Source organism: Anopheles aquasalis, chromosome 2 (genome assembly GCF_943734665.1).
Source record: "Anopheles aquasalis chromosome 2, idAnoAquaMG_Q_19, whole genome shotgun sequence".
NCBI lineage: Eukaryota > Metazoa > Arthropoda > Insecta > Diptera > Culicidae > Anopheles > Anopheles aquasalis.
Window position 1 is genome coordinate 66,758,147 of NC_064877.1, and position 12,500 is coordinate 66,770,646.

Sequence of the window (12,500 nt, forward strand, 5' to 3'; positions counted from 1 at the left end):
AGTGTGCTGTAGATTTCCCCTTTGGCCCCAAGACACAGGCGATGCCGATAATAGCTAAGACTCCTGTAAACTATCTTGTTACTAAATAGTATCGCTTTAAGGTGGTCGCGCGTGCCACCCAACCTGAGAAAGCGTGCGAATAAACTTTCCCAGAAACCCGGATCGCAAACAAAGCCCGTCCCCGTCCGATTAGGTCGAAGCTAAGTGTGTTTGCTTTCCCGTTTCCCAAAACAATTTCCCTTCCAGGCGAAAACGTGGCCCGGTGTTTTGAAAAACATTCAACACGAGCTGCCCCCAGCTCTCCTCCACTCATTCCAGCATTCTTCGCTCCACGGACGGAGAACGGTTTGCGGCCGTGCGTCTTTCGCCTGATGAAGAGCGAAGGAGTAATTTGAACTATGAATATGTAATGGCTCTTTACATTATACGGACACCATCAGTAGCTTCTCGGTTTGGCTCCCATGTGTATGTGTGTGAACTGGCCGTCGATTGTTGTTTCTGGGAGCCGAGAGTTTCATCATCCAACCGGCGGCCGCCCTTGCTGGTTGCTGGATCCATGTAGTCGGTTGATCAGACCTGCTTAAATCGTTTACGATATCCTTACCCTTAATGGAGTCTCATCCTACTTTTCTCTCTCTCTCTCTCTCTCTCTCTCTCTCTCTCTCTCTCTCTCTCTACCTCTATTACCATCTATTATGTGCTGCAGGTATGAGACGTACAAGGCGACGCTAAAGAAGATCCCGGCCACGCGGCTCTCGAGGCTAACCGAGGCGCTGGCCAACTACGATCCGGTGCTCAACGAGTACTTCTTCGATCGGCACCCGGGGGTGTTTGCCCAAGTGCTCAACTATTATCGGTAAGCGCAAGGATTTACCAGAACGCTATTTGATTACAGGAACGCCCCCCCTCGTTGAAACCCCCCCAGGTTGTGATGGGAGGGGAGGAAACGCAAGCGAACGCCCCAGCTACAACAACAATAAACAGTTCCAAGCATCGAAGGCAAAACCGGCGGCAGCAACGTAACCGAAGCGATGCGGACGCGTTTTCGCAAATTTTTATTGGCATATTTTCCAAAGTTTTCCAGCTCAACTACGCAAACCGTACACAATAACAGTGAAGTTAATAAAAGGATGCCGCCCAGTATCCTCGGGTGGCTTACGAAAACACGGCCCTACTAGTGCACTAGGGGCCTGGGGTTCATCCTCGTCTCGCTTCGGGGGATGAGGACCCTCATAAAACCATAAGCCGGTACCGAGCCCACGGATTGCTGGCTGGCTACTAGCACTGTGCTCCAGAGTGCTTCCCTCCAGAGTAATCGAGGAGTGTTCTCATCGTGGCGTTCCGACAGTTTGCGCCATTACAGCAAACTAGTTCGATCGTTACCTTTTGCTCACTTCACTTCGCGGCGTTCACTGTTGTGCGTGGCGCAAAACTTTTCCCCTATTTCTTCCCACCAAACCAGTTATTGTTCTCTGACTCTGGCCGAAAAATTGTGGAAAAAGTCTGTTCGCGACTAGAATGTGGTCCGTTTTACTTCAATTTGGCTGAAACATATCTGTAACGTCATTCTTTGCACTCCTGTGCTTCGCAGGACGGGAAAGCTCCACTATCCGACCGACGTGTGCGGACCGTTGTTCGAGGAGGAGCTCGAGTTCTGGGGCCTCGATTCGAACCAGGTCGAGCCGTGCTGCTGGTCGACGTACAGTGTGCACCGGGATACGCAGGTAAGTCTCGTCCTAGGATGTTCCCATTCTGCCTTTCATCCGGCTACACCTGGCCTGGCAATGGCATCTTGCTCGACCATCTGGACTGGTCAGGGCATACCGAGAAAAGTCCGTGCGATGCTTGCGTTGATGGATGAACTGCTGGAGCTGGCGTTTTCTGTGCTGTGCATATCCGGACATCCGGGGCCCTTTTTTAATTACATTACTGCAGTCTTTTGACCCTTGTCCTTCCTTCACCCCTCTTCCCCGTTTTCTTCCTTCCAAACCAAATGTGCTGCAGTGTTCTTTCCGCTTGATTGCACGAGCGCCGCAAAACTGTGAATTATGTTAACACAAAACACGAGCTGTTTGATGTCTGAGCTTTCGCCGAGGTAGATGGTACATTTGAAGTGTTTCATCTCAAATCGCAATCTGCTTTATTCTAGTTCCTGTTGGATGTTTCAGGTTCAGTTTTTTTTTTTCGTTTTCGTATTCTCCTTCTGGAACACGTGAATCCTAATCCTGCTTTAAGATCCTGCTTCATCCTGCAACAAAGTGGAACAAATTTTGATTGGATGGATTTTAGCAACAGCAGCAGCAAGGATACAGCTAGCTTCTCTAGCTGCAGAAATTCCTCCCCGCCCCATAATCAAACGAGAAGACCCTCGACTCGATTATCCTGAGATTATCTTTCTGCCATCGATATGCTAGGTTTCTGCTGGGTGTCGTTTGTGCTCGTCGTTCGTCGACATTAGCATATTGCTCCTTCCCCTGAATGCATGCGACGTCGTCGTTCCTCCAGGTCCGGGATGCTGCTGTTGTTGTTGTCACTGATTGTTATGCATTTGATATCATCGTTTTATCCGCGTGCTTGCTTTTTTCCTCTTTTCATTTCTTTCCGTGCCTTATCCGGCACCGGCAACAGAGTACGCTGGCGATACTGGACAAGCTGGAGCTAGACGATGAGCAGCCATCGGAGGAAGCGATAGCGCGACTGTTCGGCTTCGAGGAAGCGCTCCTGAACGGCGAGCTCACCTGTTGGCAGCGCACCAAACCAAAGATCTGGGCCCTGTTTGACGAACCATCGAGCTCCGCCGGTGCCAAGGTGAGTGTATCGCCGTGGTTTTGCACAATCTCGCGACTTCTCCGAGAAAACTAGCAACACAATTTGATACACCACGCCAGGGCTTGCCGTTGAAGTTTGGAGTCTATATATAGCGGATCCCTTAATTTATGCGCAAAATAATTGAAGAACGCTCGAGGCGTGGACCATGCCTTTCAGCCGTGTGCCCAACGAAGAGAGTGGTGGTGGAGTAAATAGACTGCCAAAATGGCGCCAACACCGGAGGCGCCAAATCGTTTGTCTTACCGTCATACCCACGACACGACGCTAGGTGTTGGATGAAACGATAAAAAAAGATGATGAATTCATAAGATATGGCGCTCATCAGCAGGCGCTAGTGGGAGGGGCTATGTGCGCCGCTGCTGGCTTCAATAAAATATTAAACTCACTTACTCACCGTGACAAAGAGAGTGACATCCCTGGTGAATCCTAGGCAGGTGGCAGGAAGCTTTCTTCATCCACTGACCGACTGACATTCAAATGACGTCACCGAGAAGCATCGTGGATCTTGGGCTTTGTGTCTTAGATGAATGAGAATCCTTGAATGGGAAACATGAAAAATGCAATGAAAGCATCTCGGTGATGTAGATCAAAGGACGTCGTGTGATCTATCTTGCACAAAAGGAAAACTATTCCATCAATCCGTCCCAGGAGAGAACTCAATTATAGAGATCTTGATGCACTCTTGCTCTTCGAGACACCGCCCATTACAAGCAATTAGCTGCTGCTGCTGCTTTGGTGGAGATCAGTATCCTCATCACGATGCAAATGATTTGAAGCGACCGACTGACAAAACGAAAGCTCATCAAGCGCCCGCCGCTGTTTCGTTCTATTCTTTCCCACAGATTGTAGCCGGTATCTCGGTGTTCTTCATTTGCATTTCTGTGATATCCTTCTGCCTAAAGACGCATCCGGGGCTGCGGGTAGAAATACCGGCCATTCTCAACGTCACGTCCAACGGCACGCTGCCGGCCCTTCTACCGAACGTGGACCCCGGCTCACTGGATGCACTGCTGCTCGACGGTAGCACCACCACGATGGACAGCCTATTCGACGATGAACGGTTTCTCGGTGGCACGATACCGAAGCCATCGTCTACCGTGACCACTCCAGACTCCAGTCGAACGATGACCAGCGCTGGCACCAGCACCACTCCACCGTCAACCCCGAAACCGACGAGGTCCTCGAGACCGGAAATGACCACCCAGCGTACGGGGCGCATCGTCTCGAGCGCCTACCGGATCAACTCGGGCAAGGGAGCCAGCATCGTGGAAAACTGGCAGGAAACGTACGGGCAACCGCACGAGGCGTTCTTCTACGTTGAGCTCGTCTGCAACGTGTGGTTCATCATCGAGCTGACCGTTCGACTGGTGGTAAGTGTAGTGCGGAGTGTGGAAGGTGTCTGTTGTGGTTTTGAAAGATCCCACGCCAGGATAAAACACCTGCGTATCGTTCGTTGATTCTGCCCACCCTCAATGATGCAATCACAGCGAGATAAGTAGTTCAATTTTCCGACTCGTTAGTATTCCCCCCCCCCCCCCACTGGCTGGTGACAACGGTGACAACGGTGGTGGATCCAATTCCAATTGAAAGATCATTTTTCCAGCGAGCAAATGCTCCGAAACGAAATGGGGGCTTCTTCTGCAGCCAATGGACCGTCGAGCCGTCGAGCAGCGGCGGGCGGTGGCAGTTCCGTATGTTGTTTCATCTACAACAGGGCTTCCTGGAAAACGGAGAAGCTACACAAATGATGCAAAAAGAGGCAATGGAGGGAGAGAGAGTGGCGTGAGAAACCCGAGACTGTATGAGATTAATGATAGGCTTCCTTCTTTTGGTGCTTTTGGGATCTTTCTGGGAAGAATCCCACTTCTCGGCTGCAGCTGACGTCACTGCCACCGAGTGTGAATGTAAGACTTCCTTTGATAAGAGATAAACATTGACATTCCGCCTCGTGCCACCACAGGTCATACAAGTGCTGACGGAGTGGGATGGAAACCACCAAACTACTTCTCGCAGATCGAGTCCCCCCGGGGGGAGTTTTGTCATTCGAAACCTCGTATTCCAATCCGTGGAGCCCGATGATGTGCCTGAGCTGAGATTCATCTGTTCGTTTGGTTTCGTTGGAATGTTTTCCTTTCATTACGCCCCGGATCTACTGTGCCGGAAGCTGTGATGGAAGTTGCATTCAAATAAAGATCCCTTTGGATATGTAACATTCCAGTTTACGTGTCTGCGTTACAAAAATGCCTCGTAACAAGACGTCTCTTAACTCGCCAGCTCACACCGGGGACAAGCGAAACAAGTGGTTTCCCCCCATCAACATTGACCCTCGAGGCAGTAAATGTGACCCCCGGGAATGCCCCACCCTAGTACCCACAAGTCATTGTTTAAACAACCATCAATCAACCTCGGATCACAAAACTCGATAAACCCGAATTGGCCACACACTCGACTCCTAGACCACAAATGAGACGAGTCTGAGTCAGCAGTAAAGACCCCCTCTCTCTCTCTCTCTCTCTCTCTCTCTCTCTCTCTCTCTCTCTCTCTCTCTCTCTCTCTCTCTCTCTTTCTCTCTCTCGGTGCCTTTTCAAGGGCTATGATTAATGGACTGTTTGATTTCCAGTGCTGGAGAGAACCGGGAGGAGGTAGAAACAGCAGACTTTCCCTCGGTTTGCTGCTGAGGATGTCAAGAGGTTGTAACGAATCTATTCAAACAGCTCCCACCAGACATTAGCATTCACTAACCGACTCTATAGGTTAGGTTCTCGTGCGTGGTGCTTGGAGTGGCCTCAATCCGGTCCTTGGTCGTCGGTCGAGAGGTTAAATTGACACCAGATAGCCTTACCGATGGCAGCAGACCTTACCCAGCATCATCACCGTGCTCATCTTCATTCCCGAACGATGCTAATCCGTTGGGTCGTTAAAAACGATGCCAGGGGGGCGGGACTTTCCTGACCTGGTGGTGTGAATGGTCCTTGGAGTGGCCGGAGTTTGGCCGGATACCATTTAGAGCGTGCCTCCCCCATCCCATCACCCCGAGAACGGGAAGGAACAAATTAGGTACACGTAATCGCCGTAACCGACGCCATCGTACCATACACCTGGCCATACATCTGACTTCCCCTCCTTCTTCATCCTTGTCATGTGCGGTTCGGATATACTGCTGGCAAAGTAAACGGTCCCCAGGCCAGAGGTCGGTTTGCAGTCCATTTACATTTCCCGAAATGGTTTGTGGCATCTCCATCCGGAGAGGTACCGGAGCGGTCGGTCGGCGTGTTCGTTTTAAAGCTCCAAAGGCAGGCCGCGGGGCCAGTCGTTAAAGCTCATGACTTTCTGCCCTCTTCTCACTCTTTTACTCACCACAATGTGCCTCTTGGTGTACATTAATCTCAAGTCGGTACTAGGGCTGTTTTTAAGGAAAATGAACTTAACACATGGTGGTGGTGGTGAGGATGGTCATGCGCGAGCTGCTTCAATGGCTGCCGGGCATAAGAATATGCTCGCCATGGTTCCCACTGTGGCGAACACAAACACCCGAAAAACGCAATAAATTTAAATAAATATCATTTACGCATTTCGGTCCCGCTCCTTTTCCGTCTCCTGTTCGTGTGCATGGCGCTGACTGTATGTGTATGTGTGTCAGAGTATGAAATATTGCCCTCATACCCTTCGACTCTGGCGTGTAACGTATGGTCCTGGCGGTTGTGGTATCGAATGTGTATGGTGTATGGCACCGGAGCGACGATCCGGAGAGCGGGGATCCGTGGCCAGAACTCAATTCAAGCAATCGATCTTCGGGGGACAGTCACAAGTCACGCCTAGGGCTAGCCAGGCAGGACCAGAATAGAAGAAGAAAGAGGACAACTAATAAGTCGTGCGTCGCGCCGTGTGACACATTTACTACCGCGAAGACAACTTTGGAGTTGGATGGACAAGAAAAATGATGAAAAATGTCCGCTCACAAAATGGCCCCAATCTTGGGGCGAGTTCGTGGTCCGTGCTTTGGCAACCACAGCAGCCCCTTCGTGGTCGCAAGCGCCCGGTTTGCGATCTAGGATATCCCCCCCAGTGGAGCGATTTATGAGTCGCTCGGTCTTTAAACCATTCGATAAATCAAAGATTCATGACCGATCCCCGGTGTGCCCGTCACCGACCGACGATTGGTTTGGTGTGCCGACGTCGGTGTCAAAACGTTGTGGCTTTGTGTGTATGTGTGTGCGTGGTTAGCCGTTAAAAACCTCGGCTAAAAGGGCAATTAATTTGAAATTAATTTCCAAACCATCACCGACACCGACACTCCGGAGCCGGGTTTAATGGGAACGATTTCGTGGTTTTTGAGCGGGCGCTTTGGCCTTTGACCCTCTAATCGTGTGGATGGGAGGGAGGGAGGGAGGGAGGGTGGACGGGTGCAGCGTGTCGTAGCTAACAAACGATAATGCCATTTTAATGCTCTGTTTGTGCTTTAGATTGGAATTTTAATTCAATTATTCATCCGATAGAGGGTGAGAGAGGGAGAGCGTGTATTGGAGTGTGCTACCCCTCTCTGTTCGTCTACATTCCCAGTTTCCAGCCGAGCACGGCTGATAATGAATGATCATAATTGAAAGGATCAGTAATGCGTGAGATAACATTGGCATAAACTGTATTTAAACATCGATGCTTGCTACGTAATCCCATCGTAAGCTGGACAACTGAATAAACTTCCCCTCATTTCCGCTTGGTTTTTCTCCAACTCCAAATGTCCAACATACACAGGTGTCCCCGAATATCGTGGAATTTATCAGATCTCCCGTCAACATCATCGATCTGGCGGCAACACTCAGCTTCTACACCGACGTCTGCCAGCGGATGGGCGAACAGACCGGCCTGCTGGAGGCCTTTTCGATCGTGCGTATCCTGCGGTTGTTCAAGCTGACACGCCACTCGCCCGGGCTGCGCATCCTGATACACACCTTCAAGGCGTCGGCACGCGAACTCACGCTGCTCGTGTTCTTCCTCGTCCTCGGTATCGTTGTCTTTGCCAGTCTGGTGTACTATGCCGAAAAGTTGCAGGTAAGTGTTGGATTGCTTCCCCCCCCTCAACGAAGATTATGTCTTAGTTGCTAGGCAGCATAACTAATACGTTGTCAATATTACGGATTATGTAAACCTTGGGGTGGAAGAGAACAAGGGAATGATATCGGTAAGGGACGACGACCGTAGCATGTGTGATGGTGTGACTTACTTGACGCCATCCTAGAAGCACCGAAATCATATCCACCAGGGCAACATACTGCAAACAACTGTGGTATCAGCTTGTTGTCGTTGTCATTGGTGATTGGAAGAAGGAAAATGGTGACATAACTGGCCGGCATTGTGGCCGGTGAAGGGGCCGGCCTGGCTGCCATTCGGTTGAAGCGACATGTCACAAGCAATCACGTCGCGTTCGCCTCGATCCGAACGGCTGCTATTGTTTCTTATCCAGACCATAAACTTTGCCGAATAATGTCACTCCATCCCACCCAGCTCTGCTTGGCGACCAAAAATAGAAAGAAAATGTGAAGAAAGCGCGAAAGAGTTTTCCTCGCCTCGCATCGACTCCGCTCGAACACTATTCGGGTGTCGCTAACCTGTTGAATAGCCATTCCAGTGGAATGGCCGTTGCCGTTTCCTGGCAACGCCGTTCGATGGTGTTTGACAGTTTCGCTAAGTGATCTCGATTACTCTCCGCGGCAGTTGATAAGTGGTTGCGCATTAAGTGTCTACTGAATGACGGACACTGTTGGTGCTGATTGAAACCATGACTCGGTGCCACCCCGATGCTATCGGGCGCTTAAGTGCTCGTAGGGAACAAGTTTTTGAAAGACCTTGAAAAATGTGCTCCGACATTGCCGATTGACTCTCGTCCTTTGATTGCATTACTAACTGGGAGGCGAAACCACGCTCATGGTGGCACGGAAGCGTCATTGTGCTAATGAAATGGCGCGCTATATCGAGGATAAATGGAAATTGGCATTACCGAAGCATTGTTCGAAGGTGATCGATACGATTCCAAGTTAATGGCAAATTGAACAGCCTTTGTTGGGGTTTTTAGCATAATTATCTGTCTTCGATGCGACATTGTTCGCTTTGAAGTTATTTCATTTCAATGAAACTCAAAAACGACTGTTCTATTGATCTGCTAGCAGTTACTGAATAGAGTACCCTTTTCTTAATGAACCTTTTGTAAACATTATATGAAAATATGATCATAGAAGTCAAGAGATAAACATCTCGACATTCTTGCTGGTAATGAATTTATTGAAGGCTGTACAGTTGATTGAAAGCAGAAAATGTGTTGTTCCTTTTATTTATTTTTTGAAAATTTTTATTGAGCGAGCAATGTTTAACCTACTCTTCTTCCTACCTAAATGCTTTACTACCCAATTAGATAAAAAGTATACTAGTATAGAAATGTCAAAAATATTAAAATCCATTAAACATTATTGGAATACTAAAGAAAATTTAAAATTAGCAGGTTCTGTATGAAAACAAACTATCAAATAAACAATGTAGATGTTTTTTCTAGCAAAAAGATTACTTTTATTCCAAAAACATTGATAAACGTTCACAAACTTAAAAATCTACGCCACAAGAGCATCAATCCTCCATCGACTGTTCACAGTTGGTGCATCTTTCAATATCGTGTGGCATCTGCATAACTCACTGGCGTGTCGCTGCAGACGTTATGAAGTTTGCGATTCCACAAAACTAACTCCGAACAGTGGAACGCAAATATGCAGTCGTTATAGAGCTTTGATTGCGGCAGTGTTTGCCGTGGCACTAGAACAATGAACCACCGCTTCGCTTCAGCTATTCCACGAATGGCTTAATCTGGTTTCCTTTTCATTTTATTTCATCCGCATCAAGCACGCAGCAGCAGCAGCTCGTAGCAGCTCGAATTGCACTATCCCGGAATGTCGCATCTCAAATATCATTACGAATCATCATTCTCATAGTCATCATAACACACACAGAGCGTACCGTTTCCGAGCAGAGCAGCCACCCTAAATCCCCTAGCGATACCGAACCACTGAGTGGCGTTCCGTTTTCGCGATAGAGAATTCGCTCGAAGCGTCCCCGACGGACGGTGAAGGTGGGTTTATGATACATTTTTCTCTCCGTTCTCGGCGTTCTGCTTTCTGCCAGCGATTGTTTTGCGTCGCGTTGCCATAACTCTTCGGCGAAAAGTATGCTTGACAAGAAGGGAGTAGAGATAGAGCAGAAAAGAGAGGCAAACAGTTTGCTCTAATCCACTACTAACGAGGTGAACGGGACGACGGACATTCCCGGGCGCATCCCCAGTCCCCCGGGTTGCGGATATTAAGTTTTATGGGAGTTAACGGTCTACCGCGATCAACGATAACTCCCTGGTTGCGGGCAAATAATAGGGTTGCCGGCCACTATCATATCACCTTGGCAACCCATTGTCACCATGGTTTCTCTCAGATACGGAACATGTGTCTGAACTACACGCCTCCGCTCACCTGCTCCCGTATTAGTCAAAACATTATGAGCCCCTCCCCCATGCGTGGCGTGCCTGGAGTGAAGGAAATACTAAACCGAATATCAGGTGGCCTCTCGGTGAACGGCCATCCGTTGCTGTGGCCAGCACTGCGATGCTGCGATGAAGATTACCGTGATAAGGGTAGATTAATTTGAATTCCGGTGTCAGGGCGATTAACCCCCTGCCCGGCGGCGAACGTGGATGAAGACCGGGTTCCAGGCCGGCCGGGGTTGATTTAAATTTTCCTTTTTCACTCGGCTTTCACTCGGTTCACAAATTTCGATTCCGGCTTTCCGGATAAGGTGAAGGTCGCGGATGAGCCTCCCACGGGGGTGGTCACGGATGTAATGTTTTGTTTTCCAATTGAGATGATCTCCGGGGCAAGGCGGCTGACCATACCAAGGGATCAAGGGTCGCGTGGTGCCAGTGGAAAGCATAATGAAAGATTAAATCCTAAAGCCGGCTAATGATACGGTTGGATAAAAATCATTTACCTCGATTACGGTGCACAAAAGTGCGTCCAGCACTCTTCCGGCCGCCGGGCGAACCAGATGATGAGTGATTTGGTTTGGTTGTTGTTGCTTCTTTATCGCATTTCGTGGAACGTGCTGTTGGTTCCCGGGGAGGAGAACGGGTTCGCTTACGGGTTTAACGATGTCCGGTTCGGAGAACGGGTTTCGCCGCTTTTACACTGCTATAATCCGTGTGGTTCGGGAGCTTTGATGATTCGGAAAGGATTTACGGAGGATACTTCGTGAACATGCAAGTGAGAGGAGCCGGTTAGCAGCAGAGCGAACGGGCAAAAGGCGTCCTTTTGTTTATTGTACAGTTTTATAAGGGATGTATGAGGTGCTCCACTTCGCTGTTTCAGTTTCTCCCCCCTTAAGATCATCTTGATCCAGTTTCGAAAGCGACTACACCACTTGGAGTGTTACTAACGTGTTTTTTTTTTCATTGTGTTTGGTTTCGATTTTTCCAGGACAATCCAGATAACCAGTTCAAGAGCATACCGTTGGGGTTGTGGTGGGCGATTGTCACCATGACCACGGTCGGGTACGGTGATATGGCACCGAAAACGTACGTCGGCATGTTCGTCGGGGCACTGTGTGCACTGGCGGGAGTGCTGACGATCGCTCTTCCGGTTCCGGTTATTGTTAGCAACTTTTCCATGTTCTATTCGCACACACAGGTAAGCCAACGGTGCAGATGGCTCGACTTGAGCCAAGATATAGTTATCATTTCATTACAAAACTTTTATTATAATTGAAAATCATATGTTTCTCCGTGATTGAGTGTGATTGAATCCACAGCACCAGCAGGAAACAATCTGCATTGGGTCGTTTGATCCACACAAACATAGTGAGCATAATGCTTGTAGATGTTTATTGAAACGTCTAGTTACCTTTTATGAAATTAATACATGTCACGACGTATGAAATTCATTACATCAAAGCATTTTACAGGAAATATTTCACTAAACCATAAAGCATCAACTGTTTTTTTCAAATGGTTCAGAAGGAAAATGGAAGATGAAGACCATTAGATAATGTTGTTCGGGCTACCTCATCTATTTATTATTTATTCTAATAATGTCAGATTTCATCTTAATATTGTCTTGTTCAGCTTAATGTGCAACATAATTTTAAAGAGGTAATGAGAAGGGCAACAGAATAATCCAGAGGTCTAAAAATCGGGACCGGCAAATTATTTAGTGCGGTCCAAGGCCACGACCACGGTGTATATGTATGCTAAGTTTGGTCATTAATTGTATGTTCCATGTAATTTTATTATATGCATATACGTTGGAATTGAAGATTAGTAGTGTACCTGCAATGACAGTAGTGTTCGAAACATTGAATGAAGAAACAACAACAAACGTTAAATTTCATGGCGCCTCCATCAGCCATGAGGTACCTGGCGCCTCCATCATGGGGTTTCGGCATCGAAGCTACATCATTTCGTTCTTCCGGCGCGGCGACCAGTTTTGGAATTGCCTTTACCGCTCTGATCAAGAACATTGGCTCCGTTTGAGTTTTGTTAGAAAAAAGCATATTTAGTGGTGGGGGGGGGGGGGGGGAGGGATGATTTCGGTATTTTCCATTCAACTTTATTTTTTCAAGTAAATAACATATTAATCTACAACTTTTGA

General features: G+C 48.3%; 1 protein-coding gene across 1 annotated transcript in view; it reads left to right on the top strand.

Annotated features, from left to right (window-relative positions):
* The window catches only part of LOC126571116 (potassium voltage-gated channel protein Shaw-like), a 52,507-nt gene that overhangs the window by 30,693 nt on the left and 9,314 nt on the right, over positions 1-12,500 (top strand). The window contains exons 3-8 of the mRNA XM_050229386.1: positions 707-856; positions 1,592-1,724; positions 2,629-2,808; positions 3,672-4,199; positions 7,582-7,878; positions 11,331-11,540. Coding sequence (XP_050085343.1) covers positions 707-856; positions 1,592-1,724; positions 2,629-2,808; positions 3,672-4,199; positions 7,582-7,878; positions 11,331-11,540 — 1,498 coding nt within the window. The remainder of the gene's footprint in view (positions 1-706; positions 857-1,591; positions 1,725-2,628; positions 2,809-3,671; positions 4,200-7,581; positions 7,879-11,330; positions 11,541-12,500) is intronic.